The 21,164-nt window shown below is 41.1% G+C and overlaps 1 protein-coding gene across 1 annotated transcript in view; it reads right to left on the reverse strand.

Annotated features, from left to right (window-relative positions):
• Positions 1–14,366, reverse strand: part of angpt2b (angiopoietin 2b) — a 29,008-nt gene extending 14,642 nt beyond the window's left edge. Inside the window, exons 1-4 of the mRNA XM_037535243.1 lie at positions 13,415–14,366; positions 6,814–6,969; positions 5,198–5,319; positions 84–316 (exon numbers count right to left, since the gene is read on the reverse strand). Of these exons, the coding sequence (XP_037391140.1) occupies positions 84–316; positions 5,198–5,319; positions 6,814–6,969; positions 13,415–13,693 (790 nt within the window). The 5' untranslated portion in view covers positions 13,694–14,366. The remainder of the gene's footprint in view (positions 1–83; positions 317–5,197; positions 5,320–6,813; positions 6,970–13,414) is intronic.
• Between the last annotated feature and the right edge of the window lie 6,798 nt (positions 14,367–21,164).

The raw sequence follows: 21,164 nt of genomic DNA on the forward strand, positions 1-21,164 counted from the left end.
ATAGTCACTCACTCAGGTTTACCATAAACACATGCATGCCTTCCAGACAGCCTCATACATGCTGATGAGAGCTTGGCGCTCACCACTGCAATGAGTGGCCAGGGCCAGTAGCCGCTGTACTGTGTCTGACAGAGTAGCTTGCTGGCGCTGGAGCAAAGTGCTGTTGCGGGTGGAGCTGGCCAGCTGTCCCTCGAGCAGGGTGACCAGGCGGCTCTGTCTGTCCAGCAGCTCCTGCAGCTGCTGCTTCTCCTGCTGGATGACCTGCAGCTCCTGGCTGTGTTTGGCCTCCATAGCTGCAAAGCGCTGCTCCAGGTAGCTGTGGAGGGAAAGAGAGTGAAACCATTTTGCATAACCTGTGCAACATGATTTATATACACAACACCTACAGACATCTCAACATTACTGTGTCCACACTGCTCAAAAGAATGATATTTAAAGCAATATTTCAGCATTTTTCAACCTACCGCCACAACTGTAGCATATCAGCAGTTATCATGGATAATAAATTTAATGCACTTTGTTGTAGGTAAAAAAAAAAAAAAAAAAAGATTAGAAAACATGTTAACTTGAAACTCAAATAAATAAATAACAGCGGGCAGTTGCTGCATATCACATCATTATGTGAACATATTTTTCTATTGTTTGTGTCCAAGTATTTTCCCATAAAATCATTTCATAAATACATGACATATATCATCTTATTCTATGATACTTCTTTTATGGGAATACGTTTTCAGTGTGTCAGAATAAAATTAGCTTTAGGCATTTATGCTACCCAAAGTCAAATGCAGATAAAGTAAACTATTTAAAAAAGATTTGATAGCCATCCATCCATTTTCCAAGCCGCTTCTCCGTCAGGGTCGCGGGGGGATGCTGGAGCCTATCCCAGCAGTCTTCGGGCGGAAGGCAGGATACACCCTGGACAGGCCGCCAGTCCATCGCAGGGCAGACAGACAGACATAGACAGTCACTCACACACTCACACCCAGGGGCAATTTAGCATGTCCAATTGACCTGACTGCATGTCTTTGGACTGTGGGAGGAAACCGGAGAACCTGGAGGAAACCCACGCAGACACGGGGAGAACATGCAAACTCCACACAGAGAGGACCCTGGCCGCCCGGCCGGGGAATCGAACCCAGGCCCTCCTTGCTGTGAGGCGACAGCGCTACCCACCACGCCACCGTGCCGCCCAAGATTTGATATATCAAATGAATATATTGAGAATGATTGTATGTTTGAAACTTTTAAAAACAACATTTTTCAAAATAAGGCAACCTTAAAACTAATTTCAAAACTTCAGCAGAATTGACAACAAAGGACTTTGACATGGTTTAAGAAAGAGTGGGCAGGGTATTGCTTCATAACGGAGATCCCACAAAAGCCATAAAAGTAACTTTAAAATATATTATTTTTAGCTAATGTTGCACCACCTGACATTTTCTGGTGGTAAAACTGACCTGTTTACAAATGCCTTCGCACCATTATAAAAGCAGTGAAATAAATATCAACACAGTGCATAGATTTTTGCAGATACATCATTTTAATCAATTTTAAATTCAGATCATTTTGAAATCCCTTTTTTGTCATTGACCCAAACACAGAAATCCATTTGGTCACTGTCCATAGTATTTGTCTATAGAAAACAGATCCAGCAAGTAAAAAAAACCCTGCCGCATTCCTTTAATGTAGCATGAAATTCCATAACTATGATTATTTGCTCATTCACCTCTCAATGCCATGAATAAACCTCTCAGACAGAGTTACTGCATTGAGTGGCTGGTAAAGCTAAACTTCTCAGAAACACCTGGCCAGTCCCAGGATTCACAGATGGTGCCGGTGGCTGAGCCTCTCCATCAAACCCAAAGGCAACACTCTGACAGTCTGTGTGGGTTTGCAACACATTGTGCTGCAAATGAAGACAATAAATCCTGCAGGCCTGATCTTTATGACTCTTGCTAACGACTTTGTGGCAGTTATTTATTGAAACAATCCAGCCGCATGGATTGAACAAGCCACTTTTGGCACTTCGAAAAACATCATTGGCTAATACCCTCTCCCTGCTCTCTGTGCTAATGCTACCAGCAGGGCTCATGCTTAGGAGCATTCAGGAACATAACATCAGTCAAACTTTGCTTAAAAAGAAGGAGCTTATCCATTGACAAACTCCAGCTAATCTTTTTTTTTCCCATTTTTTTTGCTCAAGAATAGTTCATTCCTTAAAAGCCCTAACACACACGGAGGTCATTGGGTTCAAGCATAGAGCTCAGTCTCCTGTAAGAGAAAGAAAATACCTTCTTATTTCCTTTATTGTTGTGAGGTTTAATGTTAAACAAAACAGACTATGGATACTCCATAATATGAAATGATTTATTTCCTTTATCGCTGTTAACTAATTCCCTGTAACAGCATTAGCATAGACATCGCGCTGCGTGTGATGATGAAGCCACATCGTTTATTTGCACATCATGACAAGGTTAGGATCGATGAGAGAGGAAAAACATGCAGATGTGGAACAGGTGGTGTGTGGTCTGTTTTGTTAGGCACATTATGTTCAGGAGCTGGAATGCTAAACAACTGAAAAGAATAGTAAAAACAAGCACTCCTTTTACTCTAGGAGTGCCCTGTCTTCAATCCTTTGACCCCAACACAGGGGCCTCTTCTGACCCGACAGCATGAGGAGCATAGGCTCCCCCTCATCCCACCCTGTGCTTCACATCCGATTCATCTCTAATTTAAAGTTTATCATCCTGTATGGAGCATGTTACATGCTACACAGAACATAGAGGATAAGTAACATATAGCATGGACAGGGCACCTCAGTTCATTTGTGGTCTTAAGCCTATTTCATCATCATACATGTTAAAATAAGAGTTGTACACAGGTTATTAAAGAATGGCATCACTAAAACTGAGGCTGTGACCAAAAAAGGTCCCTATTTGCATTTTACTACACACATTTTTCTCTTGGTGTCGGAATCATAAAATGAAACTCCAGAGTAATTTTGAGGGCACTACAATCTCCCACAATGCATTGGTAATTTCTGTTGAATATTGTAGGTCAGTACAATAAGTGTGTATCAGAGTGCACTGCTAACCTCTTGTTAATAAACAATGAGCAGAGAACATTAGCTAACATTAATGGTGACTGCCAAGCCACTGAAAAGAAAAGGAAGATTCTCTCTACTCCAGAGGTCAATAATAGGCGGACCGCAGTCCAAGTCCAGACCCAGATGCTGACCAATGCAGACCTGGACCTATAACCGATCAACTAGAGATAATTACATAATTTCGACAGGGTTTCACCATTTTAAACATAGCTTTTCTAGCCTTTATGGTATCGCTTTAGCGGTCCGGGATACTCACAGACCAATCGCATACGTTGTAAATATCACATGACGCTACTCAGCCAATCAGATCTGTGCATTACGATGAGCACTGAGACTCAAGTGAGTGATGCACACAGGGGAGGGACGAGGTGTCACATGGCGTGATCTAAGAAGAGAAAACTGACAATAAATATTGTTGAAATATGACTGAATTGTACTTTATTTGATTTGACATTCAGTTGTCGACTACATTAGATGTTGATAGATCTACTAGGCTACTTCAATAAACAGTATATGGCACTGAATCATGATGCAAGTTAGACATGATGTTCCAGACCTTTTCATGAGAAAATTCTCTCTAACTTGACCTTATTGAATTTTAATTAAATATTAAATACCCCTGCTCTACTCTCTTCTCTCTGGCGGAACACTATGAGAAAGAGTAGCTGTACAGTTAAAACAAAGACCGTAATATGTTTGCTGCCTACTGCTCATGATACAGCAAAACACAGGAGGTTACTGTAACCAAGATTTGTAGTTTTTCCCCTGTCCTATACATTGTGCCCACCTCTACAGCCTGGGTTGCAAAATTGCTTCTATGATTTTCAGGCCAAAAAAATATTTAAAACCTGAGAATTGAATTGTGAAGGTCAGCATTTAAACCATGACACTAAATAATACAGCATTAACCCACCATGACACCATGACAACAATAATAATCTGCTGGGCAATGTTAACCACTGATGTCTTGCCTTTGCAATGCCTGCCTTTTATGCATCATAAGTATGAAGAACGAACAGCTTATGTAATTTTTAGATTCCAACCAGAAAAAAAAGCAAGATATATCGCAAGGGAAAGCCATGTCTTTTAGGCTACACCAAGCAGATCACTAGCCATTCTAATTTCCAAACATTGCAGCAGCATGTACAGTCAATAATGCTGGGATGAATAATCCATGACATGTTTTGTCTTCAAGATCGCAAACAATGCCAATAGCCACGACAACAGCCTCCTCTCATCAAGACTGAATGAAATATATGTCAATCAAAGTTTTGATACTAATTAATGGTAGGGAGAGGGGTTAGGCTTATTCATGTTTGAGTGTAATTATTAAACAATGAGCTTTATTAATTTTATGATTTAAACTGCCCACTCTGGCAACACTGTGTACAGATATATGAATAAGAAGCCAATATCAGTCTCACTGATGTAACTAATGTTATTTTGTTTATGACTGCTAACTGGTAAATACTGACTAAAGTTGATGAATCTGGAAATTATTAGTAAACCATTTGATTACTACTAGTACTATTAAACATTGTATAGTCTTCCAGTATGTAGCACCATTCTCCATCCATGACGGAATAGGGACCCATTTCACAATCCAAGTGTCCGCAATGAAATGACATATAACGGTTTCAAATGACTGCTTCTAGATTTCAAGGTCACTCAAAAATCTAAGATTTTTAGTTCATTCTGTTTGAATTCTGTCAGTAAAAGTGTTTCATCAAAGGGTTTGGTTATGAATGATATGAAAAATACCGCTATGTGTCGACTAATAACAAAAGCATATGGTAACTGAAAATAGGACATTTGAAGTGTTGAGTTTCATTGTTTTATTATTACTATAACTCACAGCACTGCAGTGCAATGATTGATGATAACATACTTGGATAAGGAGCTCTGCTGTTTTGCTAATCCCTTCTGAGCATGATGTTGACTGTTCAAGAGAGAAATGATTAGTAGCATCCTAAAACTAAACATGTTGAACCTACCACAAGAACCTGACTGAAAAAACTACTTTAAAATGTGAAAAAGAAAATAATAATCTTGCCTCGTCTCTTCAGATGTGTGTGAAGTGGGTTTTACCTGTTTTTGTCATTGAGGCGGGAGACCTCCTGGGTCTGCTGCAGGAGCTGCTTCTCTAGGCGGTTGGTAGAGAGAGAGTACTCCAACAGCTGGATCTCCAGACGACTTGTTTGGTTCAGAACCTGCAAACACAAGCGGAATAAGAGCAATTGTAAGTATCACAGTGTACTCTTGTGTTACTTAGTGTTTATTGGTTTATTATAATTTAATGAATATGCTGACTGACTGAAGGACAGAATTTGAAAAAGGCCTTTGTTTATGTTTACAGTATCTTATCAGGAGTTCATGTTTTAGCTGAATAATCTCGCTGTGTGTATGTAGCCAGTTTGCTCTATTTTTACAATTACATTAATATAATAAACATGCACCCCTGACAAAATCAGTTAAATATTTTTTCAGGTTGCTCCGTATGTGCAATGGACTGCTGACAGAGAGATAGCAAAACACAAAAGAGGTAGAAAATACAACATTGTAAAATAATCCAATTTGGAGAGGAAGAATGGTACACCTGTTTTAGTTGGGCTGTTTTCATAGTCTTTTTTGTCAGTCATCCAACACCACTCAGCATGTTCACTCAGACCTGCCTACTGCTGCAGTAGATGGTGGATCATGAATTCAAATGCAGAAAGCACAATGTACACTACTTGGAGAGGATTGTATTGAAATAACTATATTAAAAAAATAATAAAAGTCTGTGCAAAAGTCAGAGACCACCCTTAATTAATACATTTCCAGTCAAGTATTTCATTTTTCAGTGTCATTTAACAACAACAAACACATCTTCTAAGTCGCATCTCCCTCAGGGTTGTGGCGTGTGCCGGAGCCTATCCCAGCTGTCATCGGTTGGAAGGCAGGATACACCGTGGACAGGTCGCCAGTCCATTGCAGGGCAGACAGACAGACATACACAATCACTCACACACTCACACCTGGGGGTAATGTAGCATGCTCAATTGGCCAGATTGCATGTCTTTGGATGGTGGGAGGACACCGGAACACCCAGAGGAAACCCACGCAGACACGGGGAGAACATGCAAACTCCACACAGAGGGGACCCCGGTCACCCAGCACAAAAAAATAAATAAAATAAAATAAAATAAATAAATAAAATAAAAACAACGAAGTTACACAGAAGGCTCAATAACTACATATAATATAGATTTCTATGCTATTCACTGTGTCCATGCTTGCTTTCAGTTTTTCCAAGAAATCTACAGGGTTATTTTGCTACACCTCCAAAGTTCAATCTTAAATTTTTGTTGTATTTTCTACTTCTGAAATCCACATAATCCCAAACACATTCAGTGATGTATTTTTTCACTTATTTTCCTTTAACTTTCACCTTCTTTATGCAGGGGTATTATCTTTTATCTAATCTTCTCAGATATATATCCTGAAAATGAACTTGTACTTAATAGTCATTTTTTCTGGAAACCAAATCAATGACAGGGTGTAATTGCAGACCGAGAAGATTGCAGAGATTAGATGATGTGACCAGGGTGTCAGACTCATGCTGAGGCTTGGGCAGTCATTATATGAAGGAAAAGTCTCTTAATGTGTGACTGTCATGTCTTATGCGTCAGCAGATGCTGTCAGTCTCATTTCATCTGGCCCACCTGAGTCTCCACATCTGTCAGCTTGCGTGTGTGTTCTGCTGATTGGCTGAGAAGATTGGTTCCTATCTCGAGCATGGTGGCCGTCTGTGTATGAATGGCATTCCTCTGTATCTCCACCATCTCTGAATGCACATTCTTCTGGATGTAGTTCTCCAGCTGTGAATATGACAGGGGACACATGAGTGAGCTCAGACCACCGTCTCAGCCCAAATATGCATCTGCTTCTAGCCACAGCAGAATAATCCATTACAGTCAGATGAGCCAATGACTTTTCAATAAGTGCACTGATGTAAAAATGTTCTCTATAGAACAGAAATTAGAAATATTCAGAAAATAATACATTGATGCTCATTTGCTTCCTTTAGAACATTCATATGAAGTTTCCCTCCTTTTGATTCCCAGTAATAGCCTGATCCCCAGAAAAATATAATGCATTGCATTTACTTGATTCAAATGTGTACATCATTTCCACATGAATAAACATATTACATCAACACAGAATCCCTGTTCTTGTAAATGCTCGGCTACATTGAAAATGAGGGTTGCCCTCAATGTACTTCCGAGTCAAAATAAAGGTTGATTGATTGATTGAACACAATTGCCAAAAGCAAGTAAACTGAAAGAAAAAAATGTGTTGATGCAATAAATTTTATTCATGTGGAAATGGTGTCCAATGCATTCAATGCATCACTTTTTTCAGCATATAATCTTTGAGATTTTAAGAATGAGTTGGATGTTTTCAGTATGAAGATTTTGGAAAGCACAGTCAAGTCTTGGAACATAAACCTGTGGAGGGAATTAAGCATTAGGACATGGCAACTACTGAACTGTCCATCTTCCTTGTTGGAACTTGGCTCCCTTTTGGACAAATGGACAATCTAATACAGTGCACAGTAAAATGAAAGCTTGAGAGAGCTCTAACATTTCATCATCCATCTCCACGGTGTCCCTCTGTAACCAAACAACAGCTGCATATTAAGGCAACAAGACATTGTGATCTTTGTAGATTATGATGTTACAAGCTATGATTTCCAAAGTGCTGAAAGTCCACATGTGAGTCCTGGATGAAATCAGGATTGTTGTCTAGTTTAACTCCTTAAATGGCCAGGGCCCACTGACAGGCCCAAAGTTTTATAACATATTTCTAAAACCTAAGATCAGCTTAGCTAATTTGCATTGAAGTCCCTGTAGTTGCTGAATAATAAGCCATAGTATGTAATATGCCTGGGATTTAAAGGGTTAATGCATTATTCGCTGTTACATAGAGAAAAAAAGCAGTGGATTTTTTGCAACCTGTGCCATCCATCTGTGAGTAATAAGCAAACTTCAGATTGATGTGGCTTTCTTCAAGCTTTGGCATGTGGAAGACAAATTCAGCCTAATTTCCAATGCACCAAGTAGTGCTATGCATGTCTTGGTGCTTTCGTTCAATATATCCATACTGAAACATTGTTTTCCAGCTTTTTAGCAAAGCAAGCCTTGCAGCAAGCAAAAGTGGTACACTGAAAAGAACAGAATGTATTAATATTTATGTGCAGGGTTTAGCATTTAAATGAGCAGAGCATTCTTAGTCATACTCCACCACTACATTTCCGAGAGGATAATTGAGTATTTTCTGAATCTTTTAACTGAGCTAAATGGGCAGCCACAAGGATGCGGCAATATCTGTAAGTGTCCATTTGCTTTCTTATAAGTCTCTATTCTCTGGAACAGGTTTACTGACTCAAGCAAGGCATGACAAAACCAACTCAGTACTCAGTCAAGCATTGGCAGATGAGAGGAAAACAAACCATGCCCAACATGAATGGAACGAGCCAGCATTACTTCTCATTGTCTATCGCTGTCTCTCTCTTTCTTTCTTTCTGCTTGTGCATCTTGGCAGTTAAACTGAGGGAGATGGAGGCTGACATGCAAACTGTGGCGTTCTGTCAGAGAAGATTACAATGGATTAGAAAGCAGCATTAAACAGAGACATCAGACAGCTAAGATGTTTTATCACAATTACTAGATGCCTTTCATTTTGGAAACACCATCCAAAACATCTCCATTACAGCAGACACACACTGCTGCTTAGTAGAGTGGTCAGCTCTGGGCACAGCAAAGCTATGGCCTTTCTGTAAGTGTGTATATTTTAAGTTATATAGTGCTGACACCCTAACAGACAAACGTGAGAATGATGTTTTGAATCACCATTGTTTCATTTTTCGTTTCCCTGAAAAGAGACAGAATGAGTGATGTGGCAGCACAAGGATTTTATTCCTTGATGTCTGTTAAATACTGTTACTATTGCTATAGATTGATTAATTAAATTGTTTCTTATAGAGGAAAATGAGAAATAAGTCTGTTTATTTTCCCATGAATAAGAGACTCATACAGCAAGAATGAGGCCAACGGTACTTCAAATAACAAAAGAATGAAACCAGACTCTTGAACTCACCATGATGAGTATACTTAAAAAGAAATTGGTGTACATCTCAGTATCCTTAGAAGCCTGGTCTGGGGGCGGGCGAAGAATGACATGGTGATTCAAAAATAACAGTCTTAGAACAAATAATGCAGTGATTAGGAACAATCACAGTCAGAGGGAGGTGTCAAAACGAACAACACGGTGATTAGGATCGATCATAGTCAGGGCGAGGTGTCAGAAAGGAAAATAGTGATCTGGACCAATCAGCCAAGGGGAGGTCTTAACAACAATCAATGTAGTGATTAGGACAAATCACAATCTGGGAAAGGTCTCAGAATGAACAATGTAGTGATTAGTACCATTGGTCAGTGTTGGAGTGGGTAGAGTTCGGAGAATTGACCATGAGTGATAACATTTTGGGCTAAGCCTATATTTGCAGTAGTTAAGGGGAATACATCATTGGCTCCTCCTTGGGAGCTACCACCCTGTTTGCTGATTGCAATTGGTCAGGTAATGGGTCTGTTAGATTAGGTTTAAATAAATCGGTTCAAATTTGGCAGTATGGCGTGAATGTGGGGCTGGTTCTAAACATTGAAAGACTTTTTGCATTTACCAATGTAGCAAGTCCCAAACATAAATCATATTAAATCATGGATAGCAGTGTCACAAAAGGGAAAGGGTTTGTTGCAAAACACATGATGGACCACTTTCATATACACTGCTGGAAGTGGGCTTTACATAAACAGGACATATCAATGCCATATTATGAATAAGATAAACTTTATTACAAAAATAAAATGCTTTCCATTATATGTCTGCTGTAACTCATTATAACAAAAATTACATCAGAATACACAACATTTTGGATTAAATTCCTTAATTTGTTTGATAACTGTTAGCTAGTAAAACGTTAGCCAGTAGCAAGTTTCAGCCAGTTCTATTGTTTTGTTTGTTTGTTTAAGGTGGGCTGGTCTGCATCATGTAACTCATGGTCAGAAAACGAGCCCCACTCCCGCTCTAACACTAGTTAACACAAAACTTGTACCAACAAACAGAAAATAACTGGAAAGAAGGAGGATTAAACCTGGATGTGGATATGCATCTGGATTATTTATTAATGTATTAAACTCCAAATCACATTGGCTCTTGTCTGTCATCAGCAAACTTGGAGCATAAAGGAACATTTGTATCCTCCTGCCCGCTACCTACAAGATGAACGGATTTAACAAGATTTTATCAGCAGAACAAATATAAACCTTGACCTCTTAAAATACTGCTGAAGGGATCTCTAACATAACTGATATCTGTGGCTTGACTTTCCCTGGGATTCCACTAAAGGTCTTGTTGATGGGTGCATGTGTTTTCTTTTCAGTGGCCCCCGAGGGTTATCAAAGTAAGAGACACTGGATGTTGATGTGGATCATTTCAAGTGAGTGTGGCCTTTAGGTAGACGGTCCTTCAGAGGAATTCATATGCAAAGCTCACCAAAATGTTGAAAAACCTTGAACTCTGTCAATCTTGATATACAATAGCACGACTCAAAACATAGCTTAGAAGTGTCACAAACTGAAAATCCTTCAAATCTAACATCCTGAACTGAAGATTTTGGATGATATTGACTTTCATTACTTTTTATCTACATTAGCCTCAAAACTAAATATGAAGAACTTCAAATACGAAACTTATTTTGGCTCATTGATTATGTATGCAGTAAGGGAAATGCGTACATTTAATTTTACAGTGAATCATTCCTTTACTGAAATATTTACTTTGTTTTCTTGTTTTTATGTTTTTTTTTGATGTGGTGAAATAGAAACTTCTCATAATACAAAGAAAAGTCTTCACTTAATGAAAACCTCATGAGGCAACACTGATACTCCCTGCACTCAGCAAGCAGAGCAAGTTAACAGTTGCAGTTTAGACAACATTTAACCTGCTGGTGGAAGTCTATGTTCAGTCTCGTCTTGTCTACATTTCTCATTTTTCCTCATGTTGTTGTCCATATTGTGCCAATTAAAAGCCCCTCCATAAAAAAACAGGAAGCAGACCCACGCATATGAAGACATAGCGGATGTGTGCATAGTTTGACCCCATCGTCATGCTCTGGCATCACTGAGCTTGTCTGCCTGTATGTACACTGCACTAATACTACTGCCCCTCTTTGTATGTTTATAGAGAAATCCTGAGGGAGGCCACACAGCAGAGCCAAACTTTCCACCATACCACACTCTGGGTGTCAGACAGACAGCAGGCCTATCCCCAGCTGGGATGCCTCAAAGACTGTTACCCCAGGATATGTGACACAACAGACTGAAAAGAACCATGTAATTATGGTGAACTACGAGAGAGGGATTTATATGAGAAGCAAGGGCAAAAAAACAGAGGCAGGGAAAAGAGAACTATTCAGAGATGAATGCGACTTTTGGAACAATGCATTAGAAAAATGGCATACAGTCAGAAGTGACCTTCTCGTTGAGAGTACAATGAAAAAAGCGCAGGCATAAACAAATTCAAAATACATGGTCAGGTTGAATAGGGAGCTGGGTGGAGGGCCACTGAATAGCACAAGCTTTGATGAGATTGCAAATGACCTTCACAGCAGAAACAAAAAAAAACATCCCTGTAACTCACAGACTAATCTCAACGATCCACACTATCATTAGCGGGGTTTAACTGTTGGTATGTTTACAGAGAACAATCAAAACAGCCCCATTAAATAGCCAGGCTGAAATGTGTATTCCAAAGATAAGTTTTGGACCATGTAGGTCAGAGCAAGGGTTACTGCTGCTGTATTTATGATGGGAAGGGGGCGCTCAGATAGAGAGAAATGCATTTGGCTCAAAATCCTTGTCTTTTCTTTCAAACCATGCATGCAATTGGGAATCAGGACTTCCCAGTGGTCTTAAAATATAATTTCAGATACTGACAACACTGTCAGCACACTGAGGACGAATCATACAGTCTGGAGAGCAGCTGTAAACATTGATAGGATTTTTGCACATTGCTATCAGAGATCCCAGAAATGTGTGAAAATACATGTAAAATGTGAGGTCAATAACAATTTAAACTGCTAACAAACTTAGAAACAGAATTCACAGTGTATTGTTAACAAGCTAAATGTAGCTTCTAGTCTTATAATGTACGGATAAAAGGAAAAATGATTTACTTTCTAGAATGAGAACTAGAATGAGCCAAACCAAGAACCTAACCTTTAGCTTTTAGCATTGTATTGCTAACAAACTGCAATTCAGTGTGTATTGCTAAAAAATAAATTAGTTCTAGTATTACGAGTTGGAATGTATTGCTAAAAAATTATTAACCTCTAGTACTAGAATTTGCAGTGTATCGCTAACAAGATAAAATTTAACTTCTAGTGTTATAATTTATAAAACACTGACAAGAACTTAAAGCTAAACTTAGCTTTTAGCATAGATTTTACAGTGGATTGCTAACAAACTATATTTAGCTTCTAAACACAATTCAATGTATATTACTAAAAACTTTAGCTTCTAGTATTACAAATTGGAATGTATTGCTAGTAAATTAATAAACTTACAGTGCTAGAATCTGGAGTGTGTTGCTAAAAACTCTGCTGAAAAAGAATACTGAATTCCATGATGGTCTGAGCTGGTTTATACTGGTGTTTACCTGGTCACCCAGTATGGTCATGCTGGTTGACTAGCATACCAGCATAACACAACATATACTGGTTTTAATGGTGACCAGTATATCAACATCCAGAATATAACGTAAGTTGGGTTTGTTGGTGAACCACAATGCTGGTCTAAGTTATGCTATTTTTTGTAGCAGGGAGGGTAAATGTAGCTTCTTGAATTAGAAATCAGAATATTACTAACTAATTAAATTTCGCTTCTAGAATCAGAATTTTGAGCATATTCCTAACAAAATTAATTCACTTTTAGAATTTTGACTGCATTGTTACATAAATATAACTAAATATAGCTTTGAGAATCAGACTTTGGGGTACACTGCTAACAAAGCAAATTTAGCTTCTATTATTACAATTTGGAAGGTATTGCTAACAAAATAATTTGGCTTCTAGAATTAGGGTTTGGAATGTATTGCTAACTAAATTTAGCTATTAGAATTAAAAATTGGAGTACACAAAATATTAACACAAAGCTAGAGAGAAGGAAGCAGAGAGATAAGGCAGCATGGGGTAGTCAGTAGTACCTTCTGCAGCCACTGTGTGTTGTTCTCAGTAGCACTCTCCAGGCTCTCCAACTTTCTCTCCTGCCAGGTGGGCTCAGCACGAGCTGTCTCTGGGGGCAGGGGCAAATCCCTCTGCAGGGAGTTGGTCACCTGAAAGTCCCGGGCCTGGCACTGCTCCACCTCTGGCAGGATGAAAGTGTAGCTGCAGGGGCCATGCTGCACCTGGTGCTTCTTCCTCTCTGAGCCAATTGCCACTGCCACTGCTACTGCCAGCGACCCCAGAGCCAGCAGCCAGCCCATGCCAGGAAAGGTGGCTGAAGGTTATGGACAGAATGTCTGGAAAAAAAAAAGAATGGCGTACTCCACTGGAAACAGGTCAGGTGAGAAGTTCTCTCCTCAGAAGACTTTTCTGAGGATTATTTCTTTTCTCCAGCAGGTTTTCTTGTTCTCCGAGTTCAACTTATGCCTTTTTTTCTTTTTCCGCACCTTCCTTTCCCTTCACTTCTTCTGTGGCTGATGCGTCGCTCCAGGGAGAACTCTTCTATGACATTATGCTCACAATGCCGTCTGCCAAAAAAAGCTTCCGTGGTTTTAAGTGCAGCACAGCCAGGACAGATGAGACAGGGCGATTGCTTCCTATTCTTTGCCCACTGTATGCTCTGGACAACTCAATGCAGGAAACATGCTGCAAACACGCTCTGTGTTTATTTACTCTCTGAATTGTTTTCGGTTTCCCCCTCTCTTTTTGTTGAAGCTGCACTTGGGTGACTTGCCTGAGTTGAGTCCTGAACCCGTGGACTTTTTGGACACAGTGCCAGAGCTTTTTAAGTAGCAGTCTACCTTAACATCCCCTCTTTTGACACATAATCACTCAACCTCCCTCCATCATTCGCTTTCTCTCCTTCTCCTCTCTTCCCCTCCCTTTCTCAGGAGTTGACGTTGGAGGCCACAAAAAATGTGCCCGGCACCCACTTCAATAGCCAGAGCAAAGAACATTCTCTTCTCATTAGATCCCCCCCCCCCCCCCCCCCCCCCCCCACCCCCCGATTTCTTTCACTCTCTCACTGACTCACACACTCACCCATTCTCTCTTTTCTCCTCCCCTCCTCCTCCTGCCAATGCTTGCTTGCAGCTGTGCTTCTCTACACTCTAGATCCCAGTTAAAGCAGTTGAACATATGTATATAAGGAATATTTCATATCACCTACTGTGTAGAGTAAATTCCATTAAAGTCATAATTCCTTTGCCATTCCCAAGTGACTAGAGTTGGAACCTCATCTCCTACACCACACAGCCTGATGAATAAGTCATACTGTTTAACTAAAGCATGATGACTTGGTAGACCAAACAGTCTGTTGATTCACTCTGAAGTCATCCATTTGAGTTTTATATAATGAAATTGCTGCACTGCTTGCTAATGATGAAATATGTACTGCCTGGATGAGTCTATCAGGTTTAATCTTTTTAACACATGGTGTTAACTGGTTCATTTTCTCCATATTTCACTTGTGGTCTCATGTAAGACAGGCTAAGGTGTTGCACCACGTCTAGATTGGAATGCCCATACCCATATTGCATTTAGAAATAAGGTTCAGTGAGAAAGAGAGAAAAAAAATCTCCAGACGTCTGACTACCTACAGCTAAGCTTTCAGCTGTGTCGACCATGAAAAATTATGGAATGGGTATACCAGAGCATCTTATTGTTCTAATAAGGAACCAGGGGGGCACAATCCTGGTCGTGGAGATCTACCTCCAGAGTTCAGATCAACACACCTGGTGCTAATTTATAGATGAAGACCTTAATTAACTGGATCAGGCATGCTAGATTTGGAGAGTTAAACTCTGCAGGGGTTTATAAGGCTGCATACTATTACCAAACTCAACTACTATGCTGAACATATAATAAGACAAGCTAGACTGGAAGAAGATGTAATCCCTCCAGCGGGTCCTAGGACGACCCTAGGTCTTATCCCAGTAGGCTGTGCCTGGTACACCCCCTCCGGGAGGCGTCCAGGGGACATCCTAATCAGATGCCCGAACCACCTCAGCTGGCTCCTCTCAATGCAGAGGAGTAGCGGCTCTACTCCAAACTCCTCCTGGATGGCCGAGCTCCTCACCCTATTGAATGGAGTGTAGCCCGCCACCCTCCGAAGAAAGCTCATTTCCGCCACTTGTATTCGCGATCTCATTCTTTTGGTCATGACCATAGGTGAGGGTCGGGATGTAGACCGACCGGTAAACAGAGAGTTTTGCCTTATGGCTCAGCTCCATCTTCACCACTACGTTCCGGTACAGTGACCGTATTACTGCTGCCACCTGTCCCAGCCTGTGGTCAATCTCACGATCTCTCTTCCTATCACTCCTGAACAAGGTCCCAAGATTCTTAAACTCCTCCACCTGGGGCAAGTCCTTTCCCCTTACCTGGAGTGGGCATGCCATCCTTTTCCAGGCTAAGACCATGGACTCAGATTTGGAGGTGCTGATCCGTATACCAACTGCTTCACACTCAGCTGCAAACCCCTCCAGTAAGCGCTGGAGGCATCCATGTGATTCAGCCAAAACAACATCATCATCTGCAAATAGCAGGTATGCCACCTTCCGGCCTCCACACATGCCCTCCTGACCTCGGCTAGCCATGGCACCCTATCCATGAATATCATGAACAGGAGTGGAGACAGGGCACAACCATGCCGGAGCCCAACACTAAAACTGAAAGGGTCCGACTTAAAGCTAAATAAATGAACACAGCTCTCACTCTGGGAGTACAGAGATCAAATGGCCCAGAGTAGTAGCCCTGGTACCCCATACTCCCGGAGGACCTCCCACAAGATATCTCAGGGAACACAGTTGTAAGCCTTCTCCAAATGTAGACTGGGTGGGTAAACTCCCATGCCCCCTCAACAATCTGTGAGAGGGTGAAAAGCTGGTCCATTGTTCCACAGCCGGGATGGAATCCGTACTGTTCCTGCTCAATGTGAGGTTCAACTATCGGTCGAAGTCTCCTTTCCAGCACCTTGGCATAGACTTTCCCAGGGAGGCTGAGCAGTGTGACACCCCGATAGTTGGCACACACCCTCCGGTCCCCTTTTTTAAAAATTGGGGCCACCACCCTAGTCTGCCAGTCCAAGGGACTGTTCCTGAGGTTCATGCAATATTGCAGAGGTGCGTCAGCCATGACAGCGCCACAATATCCAGAGCCTTAAGCATCTCCAGATGAATCTCATCCACCCCCAGTGCCTTGCCACTGAAGAGCTTGCCAACTACCTCAGTGACCTCCACCAGGGAAATGGAGCTTGACACGCCAGAGGCCTCCGGCCCTGACTCCTGTGAGGGAGGCATGTCTCCCAGATTAAGGAGTTCTTCATAAAGTCCACCCTTGCCGAATACAGCTTTGGTGCAGCCACTCCGACCACTCCTGAGTCACTGGACAGTTGTCCAGAACCTTCTTGAAGCCGACCAAAAGTCTTTTTCCATGGCTTCACCAAACTCCTCCCACGCCCTGGATTTTGCTTCTGCCACCATTGCAGCTGCCACCTTTTTCACCTGTTGGTACCTATCTGCTGAGTCAGGAGTCCTTTTGGCCATCTAGTCCCTAAAGGCCTCTTTCATCAGCTTGACAGCCTCCCTCACCACTGGTGTCCACCAGGGGCTTCTTGGGTTATCCACAAGCTTTTGGCCACAGCTATGCCTGGCAGCTTCCGCAATGGAGGTTTGGAGTGGGGTCGATTCAGACTCCATGTCCCCTACCTCCTCTGGAACATGAGAAAAGCTCTCCTGGAGGTGGGAGTTAAAATCATTCCAAACAGGGGCCTCCAACAGTCGTTCCCAGCACACCCCCACTATTCGCTTGGGCCTACCGGGTCTGACCATCAGTCTACCTTGCCATCTGATCTTACTCACCACCAGATGGTGATCAGTTGACAGCTCAGCACCTCTCTTTACCCGAGTGTCCAGAACATATGGTCCCATGTCAGATGAAACGACAACATGTCGATCTGATGACCTCTGACCCAAGGAGCTCTCGTACCGTGTACACTTATGAACATCCTTGTGTTCAAACTAGGTGTTCATTATGCACAATCCATGCCTGGCACAGAAGTCCAATAACAATTCACCATTTGAGTTTAGATCGGGCAGGGCGTTCTACCCAATCACGCCTCTCCAGGTCTCCCAGTCATTGCCAACATGAGCATTGAAGTCCCCCAGTAAGACTATGGAGTCTGTAGGTGGGACCCTTTCCAGAACCCCTCCCACTCACTCCAAGAAGGCCGAATACTCAAATTTGGTGCATAAGCACAGACAACAGTCAGAGTTTTCCTCTCTGTGATTTTAATTTGCATTGAGGTGACCCTCTCGTCCACCAGGACAAACTCCAACTACACAGCTGCCAGCCAGAGACTCGTGAGTATTCCCACTCCCGCCCGGCCCCTCTCACCTTGTGCAACCACTGAGTAGGAGAGGGACCAACCCCTATCCAGGAATTTGGTTCCAGAGCCGACACTGTGAGTGGAGGTGAGCCCAACTATATCTAGTTGGTACCTCTCAACCTCCTGCACAAGCTCCGGCTCCTACCCCCCAGTGAGGGCTTACCGGGTCCTATTCCACGTGCCAAGAGCCCGTTTCTGCCACAAGGGCCTAGGCCACCAAGGGCCCCCCTGCAATCTCCCACTGCCTGTGCAGCACTTCACCGCTCCCCCATGCTGGACCTTGCGGGTGGTGGGCCCACATGGTCCCCCCACGTTGCTTCTTTGGGCTGAGCCCAGATGGGTTAAAACAAAACAATCCAACAGTCAAGAAAGACAACACAGAAGTACACATGCATAGCATGAAAGAGCTTGAAATTAAAGTCAAATGTAATCATTTATCTCTACAAAGAAAGATCAGTACATGTTTTTTTATGGATTTTATTGATTTTCTGGGTTATTGTTCTCCAGCAGTTATTCTCTGAGTTTAATTTGAAAAGGACTCTTATTCTGAAAGGCAGGGGTAGCTGTGCAGTGTGTTTATACCTCACTGTGTTTATATCAGAGCTGAGTGCAGACATGAGCTACGTGTTGAGCTTAGGTTTAGGTTTAGTGAACTGTAAGCAAACAGGACAAATGACACATCAAACTACTGACACATTTCATTCTGAATAGACTTTCTCCCTCTGGACTTTAACTGGTGAGTGTTTCACTGACGCCTCTAGTGTGGCCAGTTGTTGGCTCACTGTAATGTAAATATATTTACTTATCTTAATCAGTGCACGACTACTTCATGGTTTTGAAAACATAAAAATATAAAAGTTCCATCCTAAAACAAGCACACATGCCCTTACTATGCACAAATTATTACAAAATTAAGAAAGTGTTGTTGTTGTTTTTATTATTATTATTATTATTATCATCATCGTCATCACTTACAATCCTGAAATCAGGTAGTGCTGCAGCCCCTTCATAAACCCCACTTCCTGTATCCCTGATATGCAGTGTTCTCTTTAATAGCAATAAATACTACAATATAGAATATGTGATCTACAACATCAAGAGGCAAACATTAATTTGGGGAAGCAAAAGAAAGGATGGAGCCAAATAAATTAGAAATTGTCTCACTCCTTAAACAAAATGACTCCTCCGTTACATATTAATCTGCCATTTATTTCATTAATAGTTTACACAAGCCAGAACATCACTAGCCACTGTAATCATGTGGGTACATATAGGAATTAAGTTGCCAACACAAGCAAAGATTCATTCTTCTGCAGTCTTCCTCCCCTCACAAGCGGAACACCTCTCTCTCATGGCCTTTTCCCATCTCAAGTTCCTTTACATGCCCTTATCCTACATACGTCCACAGGGTCATGAAAGCCTATATGTCTTGTTACATCCTTTTCCTCACCAGTTAAATGAAAACAGTATGCTCAGGTTGGTTAATGATCCACTGCACAGTGGGTGAGGGCACTGCAGCTAATGTGTTTCGAGTGTTTTGCAACTTTTTGGAATGACTTTATCATCACAGTATCCATCACCAAATGTGATCAAAGCACGCTTGCTCTTTGGCACGCCCGCAAGGGAAGAAATGTTATGATTAAAAGATTAATACTGCTAAAAGCTATGATGAATTCTACAGAATGTGTGTGGTAAGACTTGAGAATGCGACATGGTTTGTTTCACTTTAACAGCTGACAGTAATAGAGATATACCACAGAGTTGGTTTTTGTAATTGTACTCTTGCAGCAAGACTTTGGTGGACATAACGAAACCAACTACTACAAGAACACCTGAGCCATGCATACAGACCGTTTGCTTTGTGGATAAGACTGAATAATTATAGCAGCTTAAATTCATGAAGCCTTATGCTGAGCTTTGTGTTTTTTTAATTACCTTCTGCAAAGTATAAATCAGAACAATATAATAATTGAGAATATTTTATGAGTATACACTGTGCGTCTTAACTTGTAAACAGCAGCTATAAATTATAATGCTGCATGTGGAGCACTGAGTTCACTCATCTGATTGCTTGTGGCTGTGGCTGAATGCCATTTGAAAATTTGTGAAATCCTGTAACTTTTTATTGTCAGTTGGATTTATCAGAAGGTTCAATGTGATTATTATGGCAGAAAATAAGCACCCAAATATGTGCTGCATGTGCAAAACGTGTTTAAGGCCCGCACATTTAACTGCTTTAGTGTCTTATGTGCTTGTACTGTGATATCTCTATCCTGTGAAGTGTGTTTCAGGCTAGAAGACTGCTGAAACAAGCCAAACCACAGTTGAACAGGAAAACACTGCAATATTTAACAGATGTCCTCTCTCCTTGAGACCCAGAGGCTGAAATGTCAAAATCCGCAGCCCCTACTTCCTTTCAACAACATGAAGACTAACAGTGAGAACATTTTTAGTCATTTTCAGAGTTTGCATGTCTCACAACGGCTATGTCCTGCACTACACCACATTACGCAGCCATTATTGTGGAGAAAGTGTATTGGAACCTTCTACACTATTAGCAGAGGTGTGTAGAGTAGCCTCATACTCAAGTAAAAGTACTGTTACTTAAGTGAAACAACTTAAGTAGATTTGAAGCAACCTAGTGAAACAAGTAAATAAATATCAGGTTAAAAAATTATTGTGCACTGTGTTGCTGTAGTCTTGCAGTAAAGCATCTTAGCACATGCAGCATCTATAAGAATAGCAAACGAAGTGTTAAATACTATTATTTTCTTCCTCGCATTTCATTAATGTTAGTAGCTGTGTGTGAGCAAGAGTGAAGCAGTCCAGGTGCTGAACCAACAGAACAGAATGAACTCATAGTAGCCATAAAATACAATGTGCACCTCATTTGTAGGCCCCTCACTCAAAAAATGCATTTTTTTCCTTCAAAAGTATTGGTGCAATGAATTTCAAGAGAAATGTGTATGATAAACAAAACTGGAAGTGAACTGGATTTTCCAGTGAGTCAACATTTATAAAAGTGCTATTTTTTAATTGTTTGGTAGCAGGAAAACCTTTTACAAACAACAGGGGATTTTGAAGAAAAAGATCTTGTTTGATTATATTAATTAAACAGTTAATTAAACAGATTCTCCTGGTGGAATGGTCACTATGAGGTCATATAAATACAAATACAAAACAAGAATTAATAACTATAGATGCACCTTTCCCCTTTGAAAACCAACACCAGATACTAATAGAAACTCTGTCTAACCTTACTATATATCTAGTATCTTATAAATCTCAATTTTTATATAATTCCATTTTTTGAATATATTCTATTTTGGTGTTCTGTGTCATAA

This window comes from Pygocentrus nattereri, chromosome 27 (assembly GCF_015220715.1).
Source record: "Pygocentrus nattereri isolate fPygNat1 chromosome 27, fPygNat1.pri, whole genome shotgun sequence".
Lineage (NCBI taxonomy): Eukaryota > Metazoa > Chordata > Actinopteri > Characiformes > Serrasalmidae > Pygocentrus > Pygocentrus nattereri.